Source organism: Leuciscus leuciscus (genome assembly GCF_965113295.1).
Source record: "Leuciscus leuciscus genome assembly, chromosome: 12".
NCBI classification, from domain to species: Eukaryota; Metazoa; Chordata; class Actinopteri; order Cypriniformes; family Leuciscidae; genus Leuciscus; species Leuciscus leuciscus.
The window spans coordinates 32,883,670-32,903,498 of NC_138736.1; the positions used below are offsets into that span (position 1 = coordinate 32,883,670).

At 39.6% G+C, this 19,829-nt stretch overlaps 1 protein-coding gene across 2 annotated transcripts in view; it reads left to right on the top strand.

Annotated features, from left to right (window-relative positions):
* The first annotated feature begins 300 nt into the window (after positions 1-300).
* Positions 301-19,829, top strand: part of erf (Ets2 repressor factor) — a 31,002-nt gene continuing 11,473 nt past the window's right edge. For both annotated transcript variants that reach the window (XM_082186193.1, XM_082186194.1), the window contains exon 1: positions 301-828. In XM_082186193.1, coding sequence (XP_082042319.1) covers positions 807-828 — 22 coding nt within the window. In that variant the 5' untranslated portion in view covers positions 301-806. The remainder of the gene's footprint in view (positions 829-19,829) is intronic.

Below are 19,829 nucleotides of genomic sequence, written 5' to 3' on the forward strand. Positions count from 1 at the left end.
ACCCTTAATACAAAGCTATTTTTTTGCAGTGTCAACTTTGAGGAACGCGAGACCACCACTGACGACAGCTTTTATTGGTTTTCGGTCTGTATCTGTGGGACAACATGTCATCGACACCTCGCTATGTTCGGACGGCGTTGGCGGTCTCCGCAGCAACGCTTCAGTGACGCCAGTCCCGGACAAACGGCGAGGGGGCGTGGCTACGTGGGCTCTCCGCCCCGACCTCCCCCGCTTAGCGTGGGCGGCCCCGTGTGGCTGGAAGAACGAAACACGACACCCCGATAGAAGAGGAGGAGGAGGGGGCAGACGGGAGAGAGAGAGAGAGTTGCACGGAGTGAGTGGAAAAAGAAAAAGTCCGTGGAAAGAGAGGGAGAAAAGTGGATCGGGCATTTCTGCCTTCTCGTTTGTTTTGATTTTGTCTGCTTCGCCTCGTGTTTCAACGTAAAGGCTTGAATATGCAACTTCGAAGCGTGTATGAAGTAATCAGGAGTTCAGCACGGACACGGTCCTCCTCCATCGGCACGACGCGCTCCGATATCTGACCGTAAAAGAGCGAGTCTGTCCGGCCACAAGGCAACAACGTCCTCCACGTTGGGGAGGAAAAACAAAACACGAAAAGTCCAAACAAACCGGGGGAGGACGAGCGAAGGGGCTGGATTTGAGGAGGAAAAGTTTACAGAGGAGTTTTGTGTGCGATCCTGAGCTCACCGAGAGGAAGAAGTTCATTTCATCTCTCTCTCTATCTTTCTCACTCACTCTCTTTCTCAGTTAGCTCGACTGCTAACGAAGCGGCTATACTCTCCAACATGAAGACCCCGGGCGATACGGGTAAGTTTTCCCACACAACAACAACACCAGGTCTATTTAATCCAACTTTAGATTACTGTGTTAAGAAAATCAAGAGGCTTATACCAATTTTAGTGAGTTGTTTGTCGTTTTTAGGTGAGTTTATCCCTGCATATGCATCCCGCTAATTCTCTTTAGATTAGGTGATGTGTTTGTAATATTCGTATTTAAAACAACTGAACTCGGACAAGTGTAAAAGTATGCGATACAGTTTTGTTTTGAAAGGCTTGTAAAGTTGATAGTAAGCAGAACCAGGTAGCTAGTTGACAAAGTTAGTTTTAATGAGTTTTTGATAAGTCGTCTGTTTTGTTTTGGCATTGGAGGACATTTTACAGTTTTCTTCGTCTAGCTGTCATTCTGTCTTTTTAGCTTACCCGAAAAGGTGCGCATATATAGGGATTAAAATCGATATTTGGGAACACACGAGTTTTCACAACTTTTGAGCCGTCCCAACTGTGACAGTCTTGGCTGTTTTAGATGTGATTCACATAATAAACGTATTTAGCACGCTTCCAGGTGTTTTGCGCTTTATGGATAAATGTAAAGGTGTTTAAAATGGCTTTATAGTCGCTTGTGTTGATCCAGTATGGCATCCACCATTTGCGAGCAACTTTCAGCCATTTGGCCCTGAGAAAGTGGCATCCCATCACAGCGCCTCTCTGTGTGTGCTGGAGGATTTTACACAAGATATTTCACATTTCTGCTTTGTTTGTGTTTACTGTTGTGTTTTGTTCATTTATAGAGCGTTGTGTCTAAACGTGTAAAGCTAAACTTCACATGAATGCTTTACTTGCCTCCATGTCGTTAAACAAGTGCTACTTTTCTTTGTTTACTTTGTATGGAGGCTCGTTTTGGTTAAGCTGACAATCACTTTTACTTGCTTGATCTGGTTGTTTGAAAAGCTAAACGCACTCTTCTGTAACCCTTAAAATAAAATAAAATACTTTAGATTTGGCAGTATGTAGGCTAATATATTAATAACACGTCAAAGATTTCAGCTCAAGTTACTGCTAGATGAAGATATTGAGTTGATGCCAGTTTTTATACCAACTCATCTGAGTAGCTGTAATACCCTCACTTGCTCATCTATTATCTTAAAACTGTAGAATAAAAACCGGTTGTGTTGTGGTAGTCTTGCTTTGTCATCTGTGCCTTACAACCACTTGATTCATAATAATCTGGTTAATATTCATCTGTTTGTATGGAAAAATGCTGCCAGTTCATGTCAGTTCAGCCTCTGTTGGGTGTCTGAGCTCCACCAACGCTGAAGTCGTGGTCTTATGCATTAAACCATTAGCTAATTCTTCCATTCGTCCTCCCCCTCATTTGGTCTGCAGTATAAAGTAACCCTTCTTATGGTATGGTAGAAGTTTTCCATGTTGTGCGTCGTGTCTGGGACGCAAGTCTGCGTTTTCGTGTAGGCGTGCAGAGGTGGGGTTCTGCGCACGCTTACTAACTCATGTCAACTCCAAACAGATTGGGATTTTAAAGTATCCAATCTTAGCTTGTTTTCATTGATCCAGGTGTTCCAGTTTCTACAAGTGCATCATGGGTAAATATTCCCAACTTGTAGGTGATGTGCATTAATTCATTTTGACCATCACCCAACCCTTTAGTTTAAGATTAGACTTTACTTAAACAGTAGGTAAAAAGAGTTTGTACAAACGGAAATGAGCAGTACGGTTAGTCTTTGTGCCGTATCAAATGGTTCTTTTTAGGCAAGGTGTTCCCCGCCCATGTCACCTAGGCTTTGTGTTGGAGCGATGAGATCGGCCCCTTTCTTTTGAATAGCTGCTTTGCCACCCAAGGGATTAAGTAGTCAACTAAACCAGCTATTTTACCTGCCGGTTAATAGTATTGTCATGGTATAAAGTCACTGCCATACTGCTGTGATCAAGTTTGAGGTTTTTTTTTTTTTAACTGTTATTTTAGTATTTTCTGTAACATATTTTGACCTAGATCACAGAAAAACAGTTTACATTGTATTTAATCCTCTGCTGCTAAAGTTCCAATGTGCTTCTGACTAGGGTTTATGCAAAAAGATACACAGTTGCATCAGTTGATTGCACTTTGGCACTCTGTTTGGCGTCAACTCTTGCCCAGCTAAGCACGATATCTGTCTGTCTGCCTTGTAGGCCAATAAGTGGCCTATTTTTGGTGCCTTTTTCCAATTGCGTTATTCATTATATCAACAGTTTGCCACATGTGGGTCTCACATCTGGAACCGGGCTCTCTGTTGTCTCTTTCAGTGTATGAAGTTTAAGGGACCCACATGGGCAATTAGCCAGCGCTTTGGGAGGGTGGCGGTGGGTGCTATTATTTTTTCAAAGGAGGGTCTGGGTCAGGGTGGCTGAGCGTAGGTGTTGGTGTATAATTTCTCTTTCGCTGCAAGGTATGATTCAATGTTCCATTGGCAAGAACATGCCATGGGAGTTTCTCTTTTGTGAGGAACTATTTGGATGTTTTTTTGCATATAGTTTTTTGCTTTTTCCCCCCTCTGTGTTAGCATAAGTAGTAGTCTGTAGCTAGCTATGTTTCCATCACCCTGGTATTATGCGCATTGTAAGTATTGCATCGGAAACGTCAAAATTCAAGAGGATATTTTTTTTTTACCGCTAGCTTGAGATTGGTTTTAACTTGTGCGAAAAAGAGTTAATGCGAATAATGGGAGATGGAAACACATTTGCTGAATAAATTCTGACGTAGCGAACATTAAACCCACGTGACTAATCGGCTGTTTCGTCATGATGGGAATTCTGGCTCATTTTAGGGAACCGGATCGTTTGGCTCAGCTCAGTAATAAGAGGTAAAAAAAAAAAACGTATAGGCTAAGTAAAACCATCAAACACTATTACACGTGTATTGAACATTTTATTTATATTTAACCATCCAAAATGAAACCATTCCAAGCAAATCTCACTTAAAACAGAACACATTTATAAGGTTGTTAAAGGTTGTCATATCCCTCCTCGATATGATAGTTTTACCTTAAAAATTCTACGTTCTGCCTTTGTTGTCTAAGTAGTGCAACCATATTGCTACTTCATTTGCATTTGTTACTCATCTTGTTTTTTGACCCGATATTAAGGATGATCTTTTGGCCACTCTGCTCAACCACACGCACTCCATGCAGTGACTGTATGTTAATGTATTGCCTTCTGTATGTGCGTGTGACAAATCGAGAACGGTGGGATAATGTCATCACACCTGATTGCACGCACACACGCATCAAAATAACATTCAGCAAGTGACCACTTGACGTATTATTAACTTGTTCAGGAATGACACATCACTACAGTTTCCCCTGATGGTGTTTTATTTAATGTTGGTTACTAGGTTAACAATACCACGTCATCCGCTTAAACAACTTGATGGAAACGCACCTAATTCGCATGTTTTTGTTTTTGCAAACTTTGAAAAGATTCGCTCCACGTTTGGATGGAAACCCAGTTAGTGAGATATGTAGCAGTTATTGCTGTACTAAATTCATCCCAAACCCTTCAGTTTTTTAAATACAGCTTTTCCATAACAAACCGTCTAGTGTGGAGAAACCTTTTGTTTCTCTGTTTCAAATGTTTTGACATGAGATTCTTTGCAGACAATTGATCTTACTTTTTAAGTTAACATATCATGTAATCAGGCTTGCTTACTTGTATGATTTAGACTGTCTTGAGTCACTCAGGAAGTGTGCGTTCGATTGGTTAATGTGTTTTATGCGGCTCTGCAGATTGGCTGTGTTTCCTGGCCTGTGTTTTTTCCTGGAAACATGTATAGACAAACCTCCAACCAGCTGCACAGCGAGACTCATATACTACATGGTTAGACCTATAGTGGCATATGTTAATTTATCCCTTGAGCTACCTTTTCAGAATATTTAGAGAAACAGAAGTGAAGTGTAGATATGAACTACCAGATGATTTGGACCCATATAGGCCCAAGAGTTAGTATTTTTCCATTTGCATAGGAGTGACTTCTGCCAGTGCTAAAGTTAGTTACATACAAACCTCTGTCCTAAAAGTTCTGCTTAAAATATCGTATAGTAGGAAAGCTTGTCATGAGCTCCTGTTGTCATAGGAAATCCCATTGGGTTCGTCCAAGGCATTTTCTGGCATGGAAAGATGGATCCAATCACTGTGACCTGAATCATGTCTCATCTTAGTTCAAAAGGGCTGGATATATCTCTTCTTTTATCATTTTAGAGTCAGTCTCGTTTGCTTTCCTGTCTGTAGTCTCAGATCAATAGCTTTCTCAGTCTGATTCAGGCTGGTTTTCTTGAAATACAGGGTTGGATCTTATGATGAGCAATATGGTTTGTAATGGTGTGATCAGCTCACACGACTTCCTCCTCGCTTTCCTTGTTTCTGTACTCAGTTGGCGTAAAGTTCAGGTCATCTAACAGCACACCTTTCTTTAATCTGCATTTCAAACCTCAGGTGCCCCATGTTTCTTATGCCGTGCAGCTGGATCTTTGTGCCAAGCAGGTTGCAACCGAGGTTTGAGCTCAACCAACTTGTGGAGTGTTGTGTCTAGTGGCGACCACGGTTTGGTGGGAACTCTGAGGTTTTGTCGAGACTGTGGCTGACAGTTTTCCCCCCGTGTGTGTTTGTCTGTGTGAGCGTGTGGCTTTGGCTGTCCTTTTGGTGTGTGTGTGTGTGTGTGTGTGTGTGTGGTTACGCTCATGTAACAATTTGTGAGTTTGTGATGTGTATACTTTCCCTGACATTTTCAAGAGCATTCCCCTTTGGAGTTTGTGCCCAGGCTTATGGTGAGGAATGTTGTGAGGTGTTAGGGAGCATTCAAAAGTTTATTTTCAGTTTTGAACTATCTGAAAAGGAAGAACTAGGCAAAAAAGAAATAGCTGGGTTACTAGGTTGGGAAAATTTGTTGTTGCTGTCAGAAAATGCTTAAAATCTGTTTTTTGTGTCACTTATATTGCACACTGCTGACAAACAAACTATGGCTAATAATCAAAGACATTAAATCTCTCTATCTCATTTGAATGATTGCAAAATCCTATTTATTATAGTAAATCAGTATTTTGGGATTGTTCATTTCAATGAGCTAGTTACATATGATACAGTTCCTGTGCAAATCCTTGTTTCATGCTCTATTTTTTTTGTACAGAATATTTGCGACTGTTAAAGGAATAGTTTAATAAAATTCTGTCATTTACTCACCCTCCAAGTCGTTTCAAACCTGCATGAATTTCTTTCTTCTGCTGAACACAAAGATATTTTGAAGAATGTCATTAACCAGACATTTGATGAACCCCATTGACTTCCATAGTAGAAAAAAATACTGTGGAAATCAATGGCTGCCGTCAATTGTTTGATTACCAACATTCCTTAAAATATCTTCTTTTGTGTTCAACAGAAGAAACTCATACAGGTTTGGAACTTCTTTTGTGTTCAACAGAAGAAACTCATACAGGTTTGGAACTTGAGGGTAAGTGATTGATCATTGCCAAATTGATCATTTTATTGGTATATATAAAAAGTGGTTCCCCTTAATAGCTGTTTCTTCATAGTTTGTAGTGAGCTACGTTTTCCAGAGTTCCAGCTTATAGTTTGGTCACCGTTTCAAAGTAACTTCCCCAATCCAGCTTTTGTATTTTTTTCATTTTTCTTCGATCGATTATATTCCTGTATTGTGTAAACTATTGTTTTTGCATGTATTATTTTTGTCTTAAATATAAATCAGAGTGATTTTGTGACAGTGGCGCACCCCTTTCCCGTAATATGGTTGTAATGAAGACAAGAAGTCACGGTTGAAGTGTGGGTTTTGTGTGTGTGTGTATATGCAGCACATAGTTTATTAGTGGGGCCCAGACCCCCCACATTCCACTTTAATGGCTGCTGTCTGTGTTGCATTACACACACACACACACACACACACACACACACACACACACACACACACACACACACACACACACACACACACACCAGCCTACGCTCAAGGAGGAGGCACACACACGTTCCTAATTCTCACAGTTGCGCGCTCTCTCCGTCTCTTGAGCTGCCATCTTTGTGGTGACGCCACTTTGACTCGCTCCCACTTTTATTTTTATGCAACCAATTTATTTTTGCAGGCAGGATCCAGTGCCGGTGCAGTATGGCTGGGAATAGAGACAGAGAGGAAGAGAGACAGTGATCATGATTGATACTACATACTACGCAGGTTCGGTCTGGGCTCCTGATCTGAGTCACGGAGGTCTGCGTGGAGGAGAGAGTGCTTTCAGAACCTGTCAGTGGGTTTCTGATTCCGTGTAGGCCACTGAATGTGGCGGTGGAACTTTCAGCCACTTTTGCAGAACAGTGGAAATTAGAGTATTAAAAGGCGAAATTATTTGCGAAACGAACGTTTTCAGTGGCATTCTGATGTCTCATGGTGCTTAGGTGATTTCCAGACCCTTAAACCATGTGGTTTCAAGTAGAACGCCCTATAAAGTCGTGCCGGCCTCAATGGGACATTTAGCCTAATTCAAACTTCGTCGAGAGCTAGTGACTGTGACTGACATGTGGCTATGCATAGTTTGCGGAGGCCTGATGTCTGTGTGCTAATGGAAAGCTTGTAAATGAAAGGCCCATTAGCAGCGAGGGAAAGGATTGGCGAGGGTTTCTGGTGCTGCAGTCTTGGCCCGGGGTGGGAGAGAAAACAAGGAGCGACCGTGGAGACGGCGTTCTAATCCCACAGCTGGAGCCACGCCGTGTGCCGCCAGCAACTGTGTGTGTGCATGTGCGTTCGTCTTTGGAGGAAAATGAAAGTGAAGACTGAGTCTAGAGACCTAACCACAACACAGAACTTGAAAAGAGGCAATCTATTGACTTCTCGTTCTCTGCCCCACACCACCACCTCTTTTTCCACTCCATCATGTGCTTGATCTCTTTTGTGATCTTACGTTCTTGCTCGTTCTTAATTCCAGATGGGTGGCATCGGCGTCGAGTGCGCAATGCTCTACAGTCATTGTTGTACTCTTCGAAAATAGTGTCTAGGAAACTACACACTGATATGGAGGTGGAAAGTGGAATTAAAGTCAACATGAAATCAAAATAGACTCCTATTTACTTTCAAAATACGCACTCCTGGTCTTAATGTGCTTGATTGTTCTGTACACTTTTTTTAAGTTAAGTTTTGTCATACATTTTTTAACTTAAGCTATAAGAGATGGCTAGTCAATTAGTGAGGTTGACTAGCTTATCTAGATTTTTTCTTTTTTCGATTTGACATTAAGAGTTGATTCTCAAATTATCATGCTGTTCTTCCGCTTTTTTGACAGTTGGCACAGTAAAAATGTCAATGCATCTTCTTTCCAGAACTGATGTCTTTGGTCATTTGCAGTTGCTTTTTGAGCGTTGCATTTTTAAGAGTGTATTGCATAAAACTTCAATTAAAAGAAGTTTCAATTTTTGTCCTAATTTGTAAGTCGCTTTGGATAAAGGCGTCTGCTAAATGACTAAATGTAAAAAATGTAAAATGTAAAAGAGCCCAAATGGTTTTATTGCTCTCACCTAGCTGCTTTTTGAGCAGATTTGCCTTAATTTTTGAATATTTTGAAAGTAAAATTGTTTGCAAATGTCATTTTCATGTTGACTATAAAGTTAAGATGCAAGTCGTAGTCGTTGCCTGCTGTGTTTGGTCGTTAATGGGGGAGGTTGAACGCACCAAACGTTGCCTCCAGGGTCCCCATGGAGATATTCAGACACCTAGTCTCCTGTCTGCCACACTCTCACACTCGTTCGCTTTTCTTTAGACATTCCACAACACACACACACACACACACACACACACACGCTTCTCAGCCAGGTCACACACATACAATCTAGAGAATCACCTGGGGCCCAGATGACTGTCTCCTAGTCAGCCTTTGGGTTTAATAGTGCTTTCTTGCTGTTGATGTGGACCAATCACAGCTCTCAGCAGGGTGCCAGGGCTTGAAATCAGACAATCACATTGCCGTTTCACTTTATCAGACGTTGCATCATTGGCAAAATGCAAGCTTAGGTTTACTTCAATGCTGGCTCCACCCGCTACTTCAAATACGGCACTCAAGGTTTGAATGATGCTGTTATGAAAACTATTTTTTTTTAGTATATCTATGAGTCAACATTAGGTAACTCAACTGATTTTGCATATCAGTTGAATACCCATCCCCCAATTGAAAGGTAAATCTCACAATAGGGTCATCAACTGAGAATGTCTTCAAACATGTTGCAACAAGTAGCTGAGCTTTGTGTTAAATGCTATATTTTAGACATTGTTGCTGCAGAATTGTCTTAAATCCTGTTTTCGGCATCATGGAAATTGCAGGGTTCACCAGCGAATACGCCTCGTTTTCAGCACGACAAAAACTTGCAAGGTTTTGCATTGCTGCAAGGGGTAAGTACGGCGTCTATCGCAAGTTGCAGCCACGTGGAAATGCCAGTAATAGAACAATGATCTCCGACAACTGGATGAGGAAGAATCAGAATCAAAGCCCACAACTAGGAGGGAACACCGTAGAGAATTTAGTAAGCTGTCTTCTGAACAGGCCAATAATAGGGAGCACAGTGAACGGGCGAGACAGACGCAAACCATGTTTATTGCTCAGCTAAGTCAGTTTAAGTTTGTGTTGCTGTTTTCGGCCACTCTTGAGAAGAGTTCTCCTGGTCAGTCCTGCCCAACCCTGTATAATCTGGCATAGGCAGGGTGATGGCAGTTAAAATTAGCTGCTCTGAATGAGCTTTGAGCATCAAGGAGAAAACGCTGAGCTTGATGATTGTAGCCAGATTCAATCTGGCTGACTTCCACCTGCTCTCTAAGACCAGAAGGCTGAGGTTCACTTTAGCATTACCATGCACAGTGTTGCTGGTTTATAGCATCTCAGATTTAAAGGGGAGGTTCACCCAAAAATGAAAATCCAGTCATCAATTGCTCACCCTCATTTCATTCCAAACCTATTAGACCTTTTCTTTTAAAAAAATATATTTTGAAGTGTCCATACAATAAAAGTCAAAAAAATTTCAAAAAGTCTTCCTTTTTTCTTCAGGTTTGGAATGAAATAAGGGTGAGTAATTGATGACAGATTTTTTTTTGTGGACTAAAAAGAACATCCACCTATGTAGGGGCAGCATTAAAAACATCTAGGTTGATCTTTGTGGCATAGACGTCTTATCAGGTTTTTTTTTGTGTGTGTGGGGGGGGGGGTCCCCTATCTAGAACCGGTATCTGGAACCGGAAAAATCAAGCAGATCTGCACTGGTTTTCCTCTGATTGATCTTTTGTGCCCATGACTAAGTGCGAACAGAAGTGGGGGAAGGAAAAGAAATCGGTTAAAAGTTCATGTAGAAGTAGCTCCCTGCAGGAGATAAATCCAGGATGAAAGCTTCACTGTGATAAGATATTAGAAACCCACGTCTTGCTGATAAAACGTAATGCCACTATCACCCTTGCAACCTCGGCGATCCTAATGACTTTTGCTCGGCTGCCTGAGCGAAGGCCACTGGAGTGTGTGATTTAACACTCTGATGAAGAGAACATGATGGCTGGGAGACTTTTAAGATTAAATCGTGGAGATTTCACATTACCAGTGAACTGAGAGTTTGCTGTTTTCTGCTTCTTTTGAACTTTTTTTGCTCTAGTAAATCATGTTTTTAATATCTTCCATTGGAGGGATTTATCTTTTTGTTTTCTTTGAGGAATAATGCAGACAAACTTTGGTTTCATATTGATTATCCTGTACTCTTAAATTCTTGAACTCTTAAGAGGTTGCATCAAGCATAGGCAGGCATATAATTATTTCATATAATAATATCAATGTTTTGAAGTAAAACTGAAATTTCTCACACTTTAAAAAAATGTTGACTGGTTGGAAAGGTTTAAAATTGTGTCAAAAAATAACATTAAATTGTGGTAATTTAAATTTACCCGTTTCGGGTACATGGAAATGTATTTAGTCTAAATTAAATTAATTAATTCAAAATCATTAATGATAAGAATGAAAAAATACAACTGAAACTAAACTTTGTTTTACTGTTTGGTAATGATATTAGCAACACTGTGAGAATATCATGTTGTACAACGGATCAAACATCAGGCCATAAGCTTTGCACTTTTGTACACTTGAGTATTTAAACATTTGCTTTTTATAGCAAATCCAAATGAATGCTTGACTGACATTGAACTTTTGTACAGCTAAAGTGTTGATTTTATAGAGATAATACTGTTCATGTTTCATACCAGCTTAAATTTCAAATATCAAGCAATGCACATGCACTGTTCCTCAGAAAAGTACATCCTCAGAAAAGTAAAAAATGCAGGTATTATGTTCATTTTACATATTGAATTGACATGCTTCTCAGCTGAATTTGTGTGTGTGTGTGTGTCATATGAGGTACATGATGTAGGCTAATGTTTCAGAAAGGTTTTTGGTGATACTCGCTGGCCTGGTTAGCGAGTGCACGAGCAGTTCAGGAGACCTGCACAGGCCTGTTGGTAAGGATTGTCTGGCAGACGGCCGTCGCAGGCTGCTCCTCATGCTCGGCAGTCCTCACATAGCAGGAAAATTGGCCCAGAAATGCACCCTGCCTGACCATTTATGGTTGATTTAATCATATCCCTACGAGGAACTCCCCTGTGACGCGTCTGGTTTCTGTCTGGGCAGAGTTGGCCGTCGCACTGTGGCGTCCCGGACATCTGGAGCGCTGTCTCCACCGCCTTGTGCCGGTAACTGGAGTTTTTGGTCTCTCTGGTGTTGACATGAAGATTGTAGACATGAAAATAACAGCTACTAGATGTTTAGCTTACGGAGCCACAGCTGTGAAAGTATTAGACATGGCTAATGGCTCCTCCTTGGCGACGGCGTTTGGGACACAAGGTACTCTTCAGCTTCTGCCTGGGTGGGAAATACCCACACGATGTTACATGGGTGGCTAAATGACCTCGCGTTACGCAGAGGATAACGCGTGCAAATGAAATCAAACACTTGATCCCTTTTGCCCTCAGTTCTCTCGTATTTAGGTTAAAGTGTTCCCAAAACACCTGTCCAAGTGCGCAATATCACACACACTTTAGATCAAGGAGACAGATTATCTGTATTGTGACTATAGTGTAGACTGGGTGCTTGTTGCATTATTTTCATACTGCTGGGTTAGTGTAGTCTACGGTCTTGTGGAAAAATGCAGATGCTTTAACATTTTTCCAGCAGGTAGTTGCTGTCGTGCCGTTTTTATCTTAATAGGGTTAGGTATTGTTTGAATTAAAAAAAAATCCAATTCTGCTTATGGATCCCTAATTTTGATTCCAATAAGGTAAAAAAAAATCATTCACATTTATTCTAAGTCTCATTGCTAAACATTTGCTAAAAAAAAATCAACAGCCTAAAGAACACTTACACAATGAACTGTTGCCTATGGTTTATAAATACCATAGCAAAAACAACTAGAACTAATACATTTCAAGCATGATTAAAGTCAAGTAAACAGTAATTAGAACAAATTAGCAATCGCTCTAATACAACTGAACAAAGATACGACTGAAATAAAAGATTTTCAGGCATTCAGGTACAGAAACTGTAATAAAATGTAAAGTAATACAGCACTTGTATTAGCACTTGTACAAAAAGTATACATTATATAGTAGGTGTAACGGTACATGTATTCGTCCCGAACCATACGATACGGACGTCACGGTTCGGTGCATGGTCGACACGACGAATACGTTCAGTAACAGGCGATCCACACTCCAATCCAGAAGGGGGCGCGCAAGGTAATGTAATGCTGTTTGCTATAAGTAAAAAGCACAGAAGAAGAGGAAGATACCATCTATCTGTATGTTTTCATCTCTCAACCAATGTGTCAACCGCGGAAAGATACCAATAAACCAGCTTGAGAATAATATCTCATGTAGCATTACATTTACCTCAGGCATTTCATGTCGACAGCAGGTTAGTTCGCAAGAGAAATTAACTCTAGAGAGAAGAATTTTGTATATGCACTGTATTATCCTATTCATTAAATTTACTTAACCTGTTAGTAATGTCTTGATTATTTAATGTATGTTTAAATAAGTTTGTCACAAGTTATGACAGCCACTGTGTAAATAATTATATTTCAAAAATGAATTGGAGTAGAAAATTAACTTTATAATTAGATTTAGAAGTTAATTCAAAACCTGCCTTATGTGCAATTTACAGTACATGTATGTTATTTTTATTTGGGTGTTTATTATATCTAAAAAATAAATAGCAACTGAATTTAATAATTTGGGCTCTGTTGTTAATTGTAACCTTTAATAGTATAGTAATATATAATTAAGTGCTCCCCATATAGTTTACAGCATTAGCTTAGATTTGCTAAATTTAAATATAATAGAATTATTTAAATGCATTTGAAAAAAATTAAATACGTTTTATGTTAAAAAAATAAAATAAAATAAAATGTAATGTATTTTTCGCTGTACTGAACCGTGGCTTCAATACCGAGGTACGTACCAAATCGCCATGTTTGTGTACCGTTACACCCCTATTATAAAGTCATTAAGTCAAGAACAGCAAGTGAATTTTCTTTTTTGTTGTTTGATTAATATAGAGACAGCAGCAGGAACTTTAGGCTGAACATAACTGACTGTCTTTACAAGGATATTTTGACACATTTATGTGTGTATTTGTCCATTCAAGTGCAAAAAGATTGTCACTTTCTTAAGAAACTTTTTAACACCCACTTAATGTAAAAAAAAAAAACTTGAATGGTTCTGTTTTTAATGTTTTATTTATGTATTTAAAATGCTATTTTAATATTGACAAGTTTCACTGTCAACTCTGAATTAACTCTTTTATTGTAGAGATGCTGCGCTCTGTGTAAACCCGTTGCTCATTGCATTTCTGTCACTGCTTTTCAATTTCGTTTGCATGTCGCCATGCGTCTGTGTACTTCAGCGGTGGCCCTGATGGAAATAGCTTTCTGTGATCAATCAACCTTGATTTATTTACAGTTGAAGTGATAACAATGCCTGTCGCTCGCAGCATACAGGAATGTGTTATTGTTCAGTCAAATGAGCTAGTTGTCCTGCATGTCAACAAACACATCCTAAATTAAAGCTGTCGCAGTGTTTACCTTGCTACCACACCGGTTCAGTTTTGAATGCTGTTGAGCATGATTATTTACTGAACCTGTGCAGTGATATTAATGTGATATCTGGTGACATATTTGGTGAATATTTGCAATCAATAACAAATGGATTTTAATGTTAATGTATAAGCCAGCCTAAGTCATTACATTAAACTAGTGTCCATTTGTGCAACTGTTAACCTTTGCGCTGTGGCGGCGGCCCTTTAGCATCAATGGGAAATCAATAAAATTCATTTGGAAGCGCCTAAACTAGTTGTAGCAATGATCTGAACAACTGAATGCCTAATTTATTTCAATATGACAAAAATCCATTGGTTTGCTGAATTTATGTATCATTCATCCACTTTCAGACAGTTACTCTGCCTCTTTCTGCATCTCGTCAATGTCCCCAAGAAACTCACACCGTTGGCCTGACCCTTCACTAGGTAACTAGAGATTAACCAGCAGAGTATCAGCACACCTTCTCCAGTTAGCACCGCCAGCTCAAATGGATCTGAAAGTGTTTTTTGGTTTTTTTTGGAGGTGAAAGATGAAGCATAGGGATTTACGTGCCTGTCTTCTGCCTGTTAGGGGCAACAACCCTGAACCTTTACCATCAGGGTTAGCAAGAGAAGGCATGACTGTGTTGTGGGCAGACAAATACACACACAGCTTGTTATGTAAGAGTGCATGGCGGCGATCATGTGAGGGCTGCAGGCTAGCACTGCACATCTACAGATGACTGGCCAACGCTTTGATCCTCTCTTCTCAACCTGAGTGTTTGTTCTCTCTTTCTGGTTAACTCACTCTCTCCATATACTTCCCTTTCTCTGTCTGTTGTCCACGGATAACCTTTTTCTGCTTGGTGTGATCTAGGGCTGTAGCTATCGATTATTTTAGTAATCGAGTATTCTACGGATTATTCCATCGATTAATCGAGTAATCGGATAAAAAATTGTGGTAATACAAATAGATCCAAGTGAACAACAGCCTTTAAAATTACTTAAAGACAAATAGGTAACACTTTACAATATGGTTTGTTAGTTACTCAGAATGAACAATATTTATTTCTACAGCATTTATTAATCTTAGTTCATGTTAATTTCAACATTTGCTAATACATAATTAAAATTAATGGTTGTATTTGTTAACATTAATGTAATGAACTAACATGAACAAACAATGAACAGCTTTATTTGTATGAACAAATGTTAGTTACAGATGTAGCTATTGTTCATTGTTAGTTCATGTTGATTAATACATTAATGTTAACTAATGAGCATTATTGTAGTGTTACCCAAATAACAATAACAAGCAATAATTATTGGTTCAAATAAAGTATCAAAGTAATCATATGGGTTTTATTGAACAACGCTGTTAAAATACACCATGTAAAATATATGATAACTAATAAACATAACATTTAATTCAAATGTCAACTTAATCTTTCATATTTGGTCACTTCTGTACGATAGAAATGCAACAGCTGCCGTAATTTCTTGAAAAGAACATGTGCACGTCAAAACATGCAAGCAGTGCAAGGGTTAAACTTTTATTTTGAAATCGCGATGAACAACAATTCGCACATGAGAATATATGCGATTGCGAATATATTTCTGAATATATTCAGAAACATACTTATGTATTCTCCTGTGTTGGCGTAGATTTATAAATGAGCTGCATTACGAATCTTGTGAAACGGCGCAGACTGCGTGCAGATGAACGTTATAAGCCACACAAACTCACAGCATGCAAAGATGGAGTTTGAGAAACCCGAGACGCTCCACGCATATAAATGATGACAGTAAGTTACTATGAAACACGCGTCCGGGGTTTTGCGTTCCCAAATGCACATTATTGGAAACTTAAACAAACAGCACATGCAGAGACTGAGTATACGTGTGGAGCAGCGTTTACTGTGAACGGAGCTGAGGTAGGCCTATTTTTAACACAATCTGCACGCATGTAAATAATTCAACCGTCATGCTTCTCTGTGGGAGAAAAAAAACAGCGCATATATTTATTTAACTTAATCTTAGCCTTTGTGATTTCACAATATCATGATTGTAAACATTTAAATATATCGCGTAGCCTTAGAAAACTGTGTAATGCGGTTCATGGACTCTCGTCTGTGGAATGCGCCACTTCCGGTATTTTGCCGGTTACTCGACACGGGTAAATTGCAATCGAGGATTTTTTTAAATCGAGTACTCGACTTTAATCGAGGAATCGTTACAGCCCTAGTGGGATCACAGTTTCCCTGTGTAAAGGTCCGTTCACACCAAGAATGAGAACAATACAGGGCTCAATGCTAAATATAGTGGTAAATATGCTAAAAATAAAGGTTATGACACCAACAATACATACCAGTGAAATTTCACTATCTATTAAAATTTCGATACAACTGCAAAAACTAAGTCTAACTAATATAAATTTAAAACTTTTATTAGAGACAAGTGAAGTTGTTATTGAAAGTTATTTAAAGTAAGAACAAAAAAAAAATCTAACTACAGGCAATAGCACAAATAAATACAATAGAACAAAGATACAAAATAAACAGTGTTTTTCAGATAGGTCTAACAGTAGTTTTCAGGTACAGAAATTGAATAAAGTAATCAAATGTAAAATAACACAGCATATTAGGGGTGTTGCGGTACATGTATTCACCTCGAACCGCCACGACTCGGTGCATACAGTCAGACGACGAGTACAGTCAGTCACAGGCGATCCACTCTTTTGCACCTCGCTTTTAATTCGCTAGTTTGAAAACTAAAGTGAAATGCCCACAGCCGCACTGGCATTCATAACGGTGCGGAGCAAAGTGAGTGTTTTCAATTCACTGTTTCAATTAACTGTTAACGTCCACTTAAGCCAACTAGGAAACTCGCCAAGACGAGATTTTAGCAATTTTGTGTGAATTTGTCCGTTCAAGTGCAAAAAGACTTGAAGGAGAACTTAATTCGGTATTCGTGTGTTTTCTGAGATGCAGCTTGGTTTCTGGGCATGTGCGTGTTGTGCACACAAAACTTCTCACACAGCGTACGAGTACCGAATTAAGTTCACTTTTGCATCTTCTTGGGCTTGAATATTTAAATTGGCAGGGCTTAAAAACGTGCAAATGATAAACTTTCGTGACGATGCCACCTTGCCCCGATGGGGACAGTAGGCGTGTTTCCATTACAGATTTGCGCAAAACTTTTGCGTTTTTAAATTATTTTTTTCTTCTAAATGTCGACAAAAAACGATTGCGAAATGACGGCGTTTCCATTAACCGATGTTATGCGACTAAAACGTCAATTTTTTTCCTCTCGCGATAAGTAAAGTCATTCCAAAAACCATGGCAACGGACGTTGTTAAGTTTATGTACTATATCCCAGCCACTGCACTAGCCATTATTATTAATCAAAGGAGATGTATGTGTGTTTTCCAAGCATTAATGGTAAAGAACGACCCTTATTATACTTGTGAGCGGCACATATGAGCTGTTTCTGGGTGTTTCTCCCTCATATCTGCTTCGAGGTCTTGATTGTGGCATTTATTTGAGGTTTAGAATCCATTATTCCTGTAATTCTTTTGTCTTATATGAGTTTAATAAAGAACTCTGTCTCGTTTTCTGTCCAAACACACCGCGTCATCTACGTCAGGTGACCCGTAAATGCGCAAAAACTGTTTCTATTGCAGTTCTGCGAAATATTTCTTTTTTGAATTGCCTGAAAAACCACCTCATGCGAGCGGAAAAACTTTTTTGCGATAAATGGGAGTTTTTGCGAAAATCGCTTGTTTCCATTAAGCGTATTTTCAATTCGCAATTTCAATTTGAGCAATTTGAAGGGTAATGGAAACGCGGCTAGTGACAGTTCTGTCAACTCTTGCATTGTTCATGCTGACCACAGGCCATTGGGCAGTCCTTATTGTCGATCCACACCAATGAACATTAAAGTTGTGTTTATTGTAATCAGCCCTGTTATGTTTTTTACTCTAAATGCTCGAGTAGTTTTGTAAAACAAAAACAAAAAAACAATCATTTAAAATATTTTTTACAGCATTATTCCCTAACTTGTTAGGGAAATTTGTTTTTTAATTATATTTTTGTTAATTATATTTTTCTTTTTGAGTGATTGAGCAAACTAATTGTTGAATTAGTGATTTATTGAAACGCACAAAAACAAAGAACTGATCTGTGGAAATGAATCACACTCCTCAAAACAGGGTCTTGATTTTTTTATGAAGTTTAAATGCTAATTAAATAGCTCTGTCTTGACACTCAGTCTTGATGTGACAAGCAATAGTTTTTGAGCATGGAAATGCTGTTAAAAGTATCCCCAAATGAATATTGATAAAACTGCATCATTATGTCACTATTACATGACTGTGAATCACTGATTATGTGCATCTAAACCAAGTAGCCTCCAGGTATCACCCAGATGAGTCGTCTTAACGCAAACAAGAAGGTGAGATCTATTTTGCCTCGGGAGAATGTGAGACACATAAACATGCATTTTGCAGGGTTCTGTTGTATTTTCCATCCGGGGCGTTCTCGTTAGTCCAAAACAACACTTAGCCTACTCATTCTACGCAGCTCGGATCAATGCGAACAACTGTTGAACATGTGCAGATGGACGCCGAAGTGTCGCGTATCATTCAGTATTTTTCTGCCCTGTGCAAGGCAGAGTGACACTGTCGATTGTAAGACGAGCATTTAGGCAGCAGAGCTGCTCGTGGTTCTTTTGTATTACTCATACTGCACACATTCAAGCTGGCACACACTCGTGCCATTTTTTTTCCCTGTCGCCACCATCATTAGTAGATGGAGAACGACCTTTTCCTCTGCCTAAATATAGAGCCCACAAAGAATAGGAGGAAGGGAGGGAAGTGGGGGAGAGATGGAGAGAAACAGAACGAATGAGCGCGGGGGCCCTAAACATTTCTGAGCCTTTAAATACAGACCAGCGATGCAGAGGACGACTTTTTTGTTTTCTTTTTCGTACTTGCGTCACGGCTTCACCATAAAAAGAGCTGTTGCATTGAGCACTAATCGCAAACAGAGACGACGGCAATAGGTGGTGTTTTTACAGACTTTGCCTACAGAAAGGGCAAAAGAACGAGGCCAAGACGGATGTTAGTGTCCAATTTCCCCTACCTTGCGTGTAATGTTTGTCAGCCGGTTTGTTTTTTGGTGCCGGTACAGTTTGTACAGGTGCTATCATGTAATGCTTATGTCATATTGTTTTTCTAAGTGTGTGTACAGGGCCCTGTCAAGCGAGGGTTTTGTCTGGCGGTCTCCTGACTCCATACCCATTAGTGACAGTAACCGTCAGAGAAACAGCAGTCCCAGCAGAACCCACTGACACCAGGGGACGTGCCTGTTTTAGCTGTTATTGCGCTTTGATTTAGCGTGTTTGTGTGCACGCGCTAAGTTGTCTTGTGGGCTTGTGGTCTTGAGTGAAAAAAAGAGTGTGTTATGGCACACTGGTTTGTTTGAAAGTACCTCAAAGCGGTTTCTTATAAAGTCAGTCCTCGGCCCTCCCCAGAGTCTGCCGTTTAGCCCGCGCCAGGGGTTTATTTTATGTCCCTACTTCTTATTAAAGAACGTCAACCTGTTGATCGTCAACATGCTGCCAGTGGCTTTCTCATTCACTCTTTGTAAGGCAAACATTACTATTACTGTTGCTGCTTAGAGAGTTAAAAAGAAAACTGGGCTTATGTATTAAAATTTGGCATGTAACTCGTCCTGGTACAGTCAAATTGTCTGGCTTGAGTAGGTTATTGTTTTTTTGATGCAATCAAAAAACATCACAGACTTATTTTGAACCACCTATCAATGATATAGCAATAAATAGCTAATTGACTTGAGGATATGTCACCCAAAAAATTTTAACCTGTCATCATTTACTCACT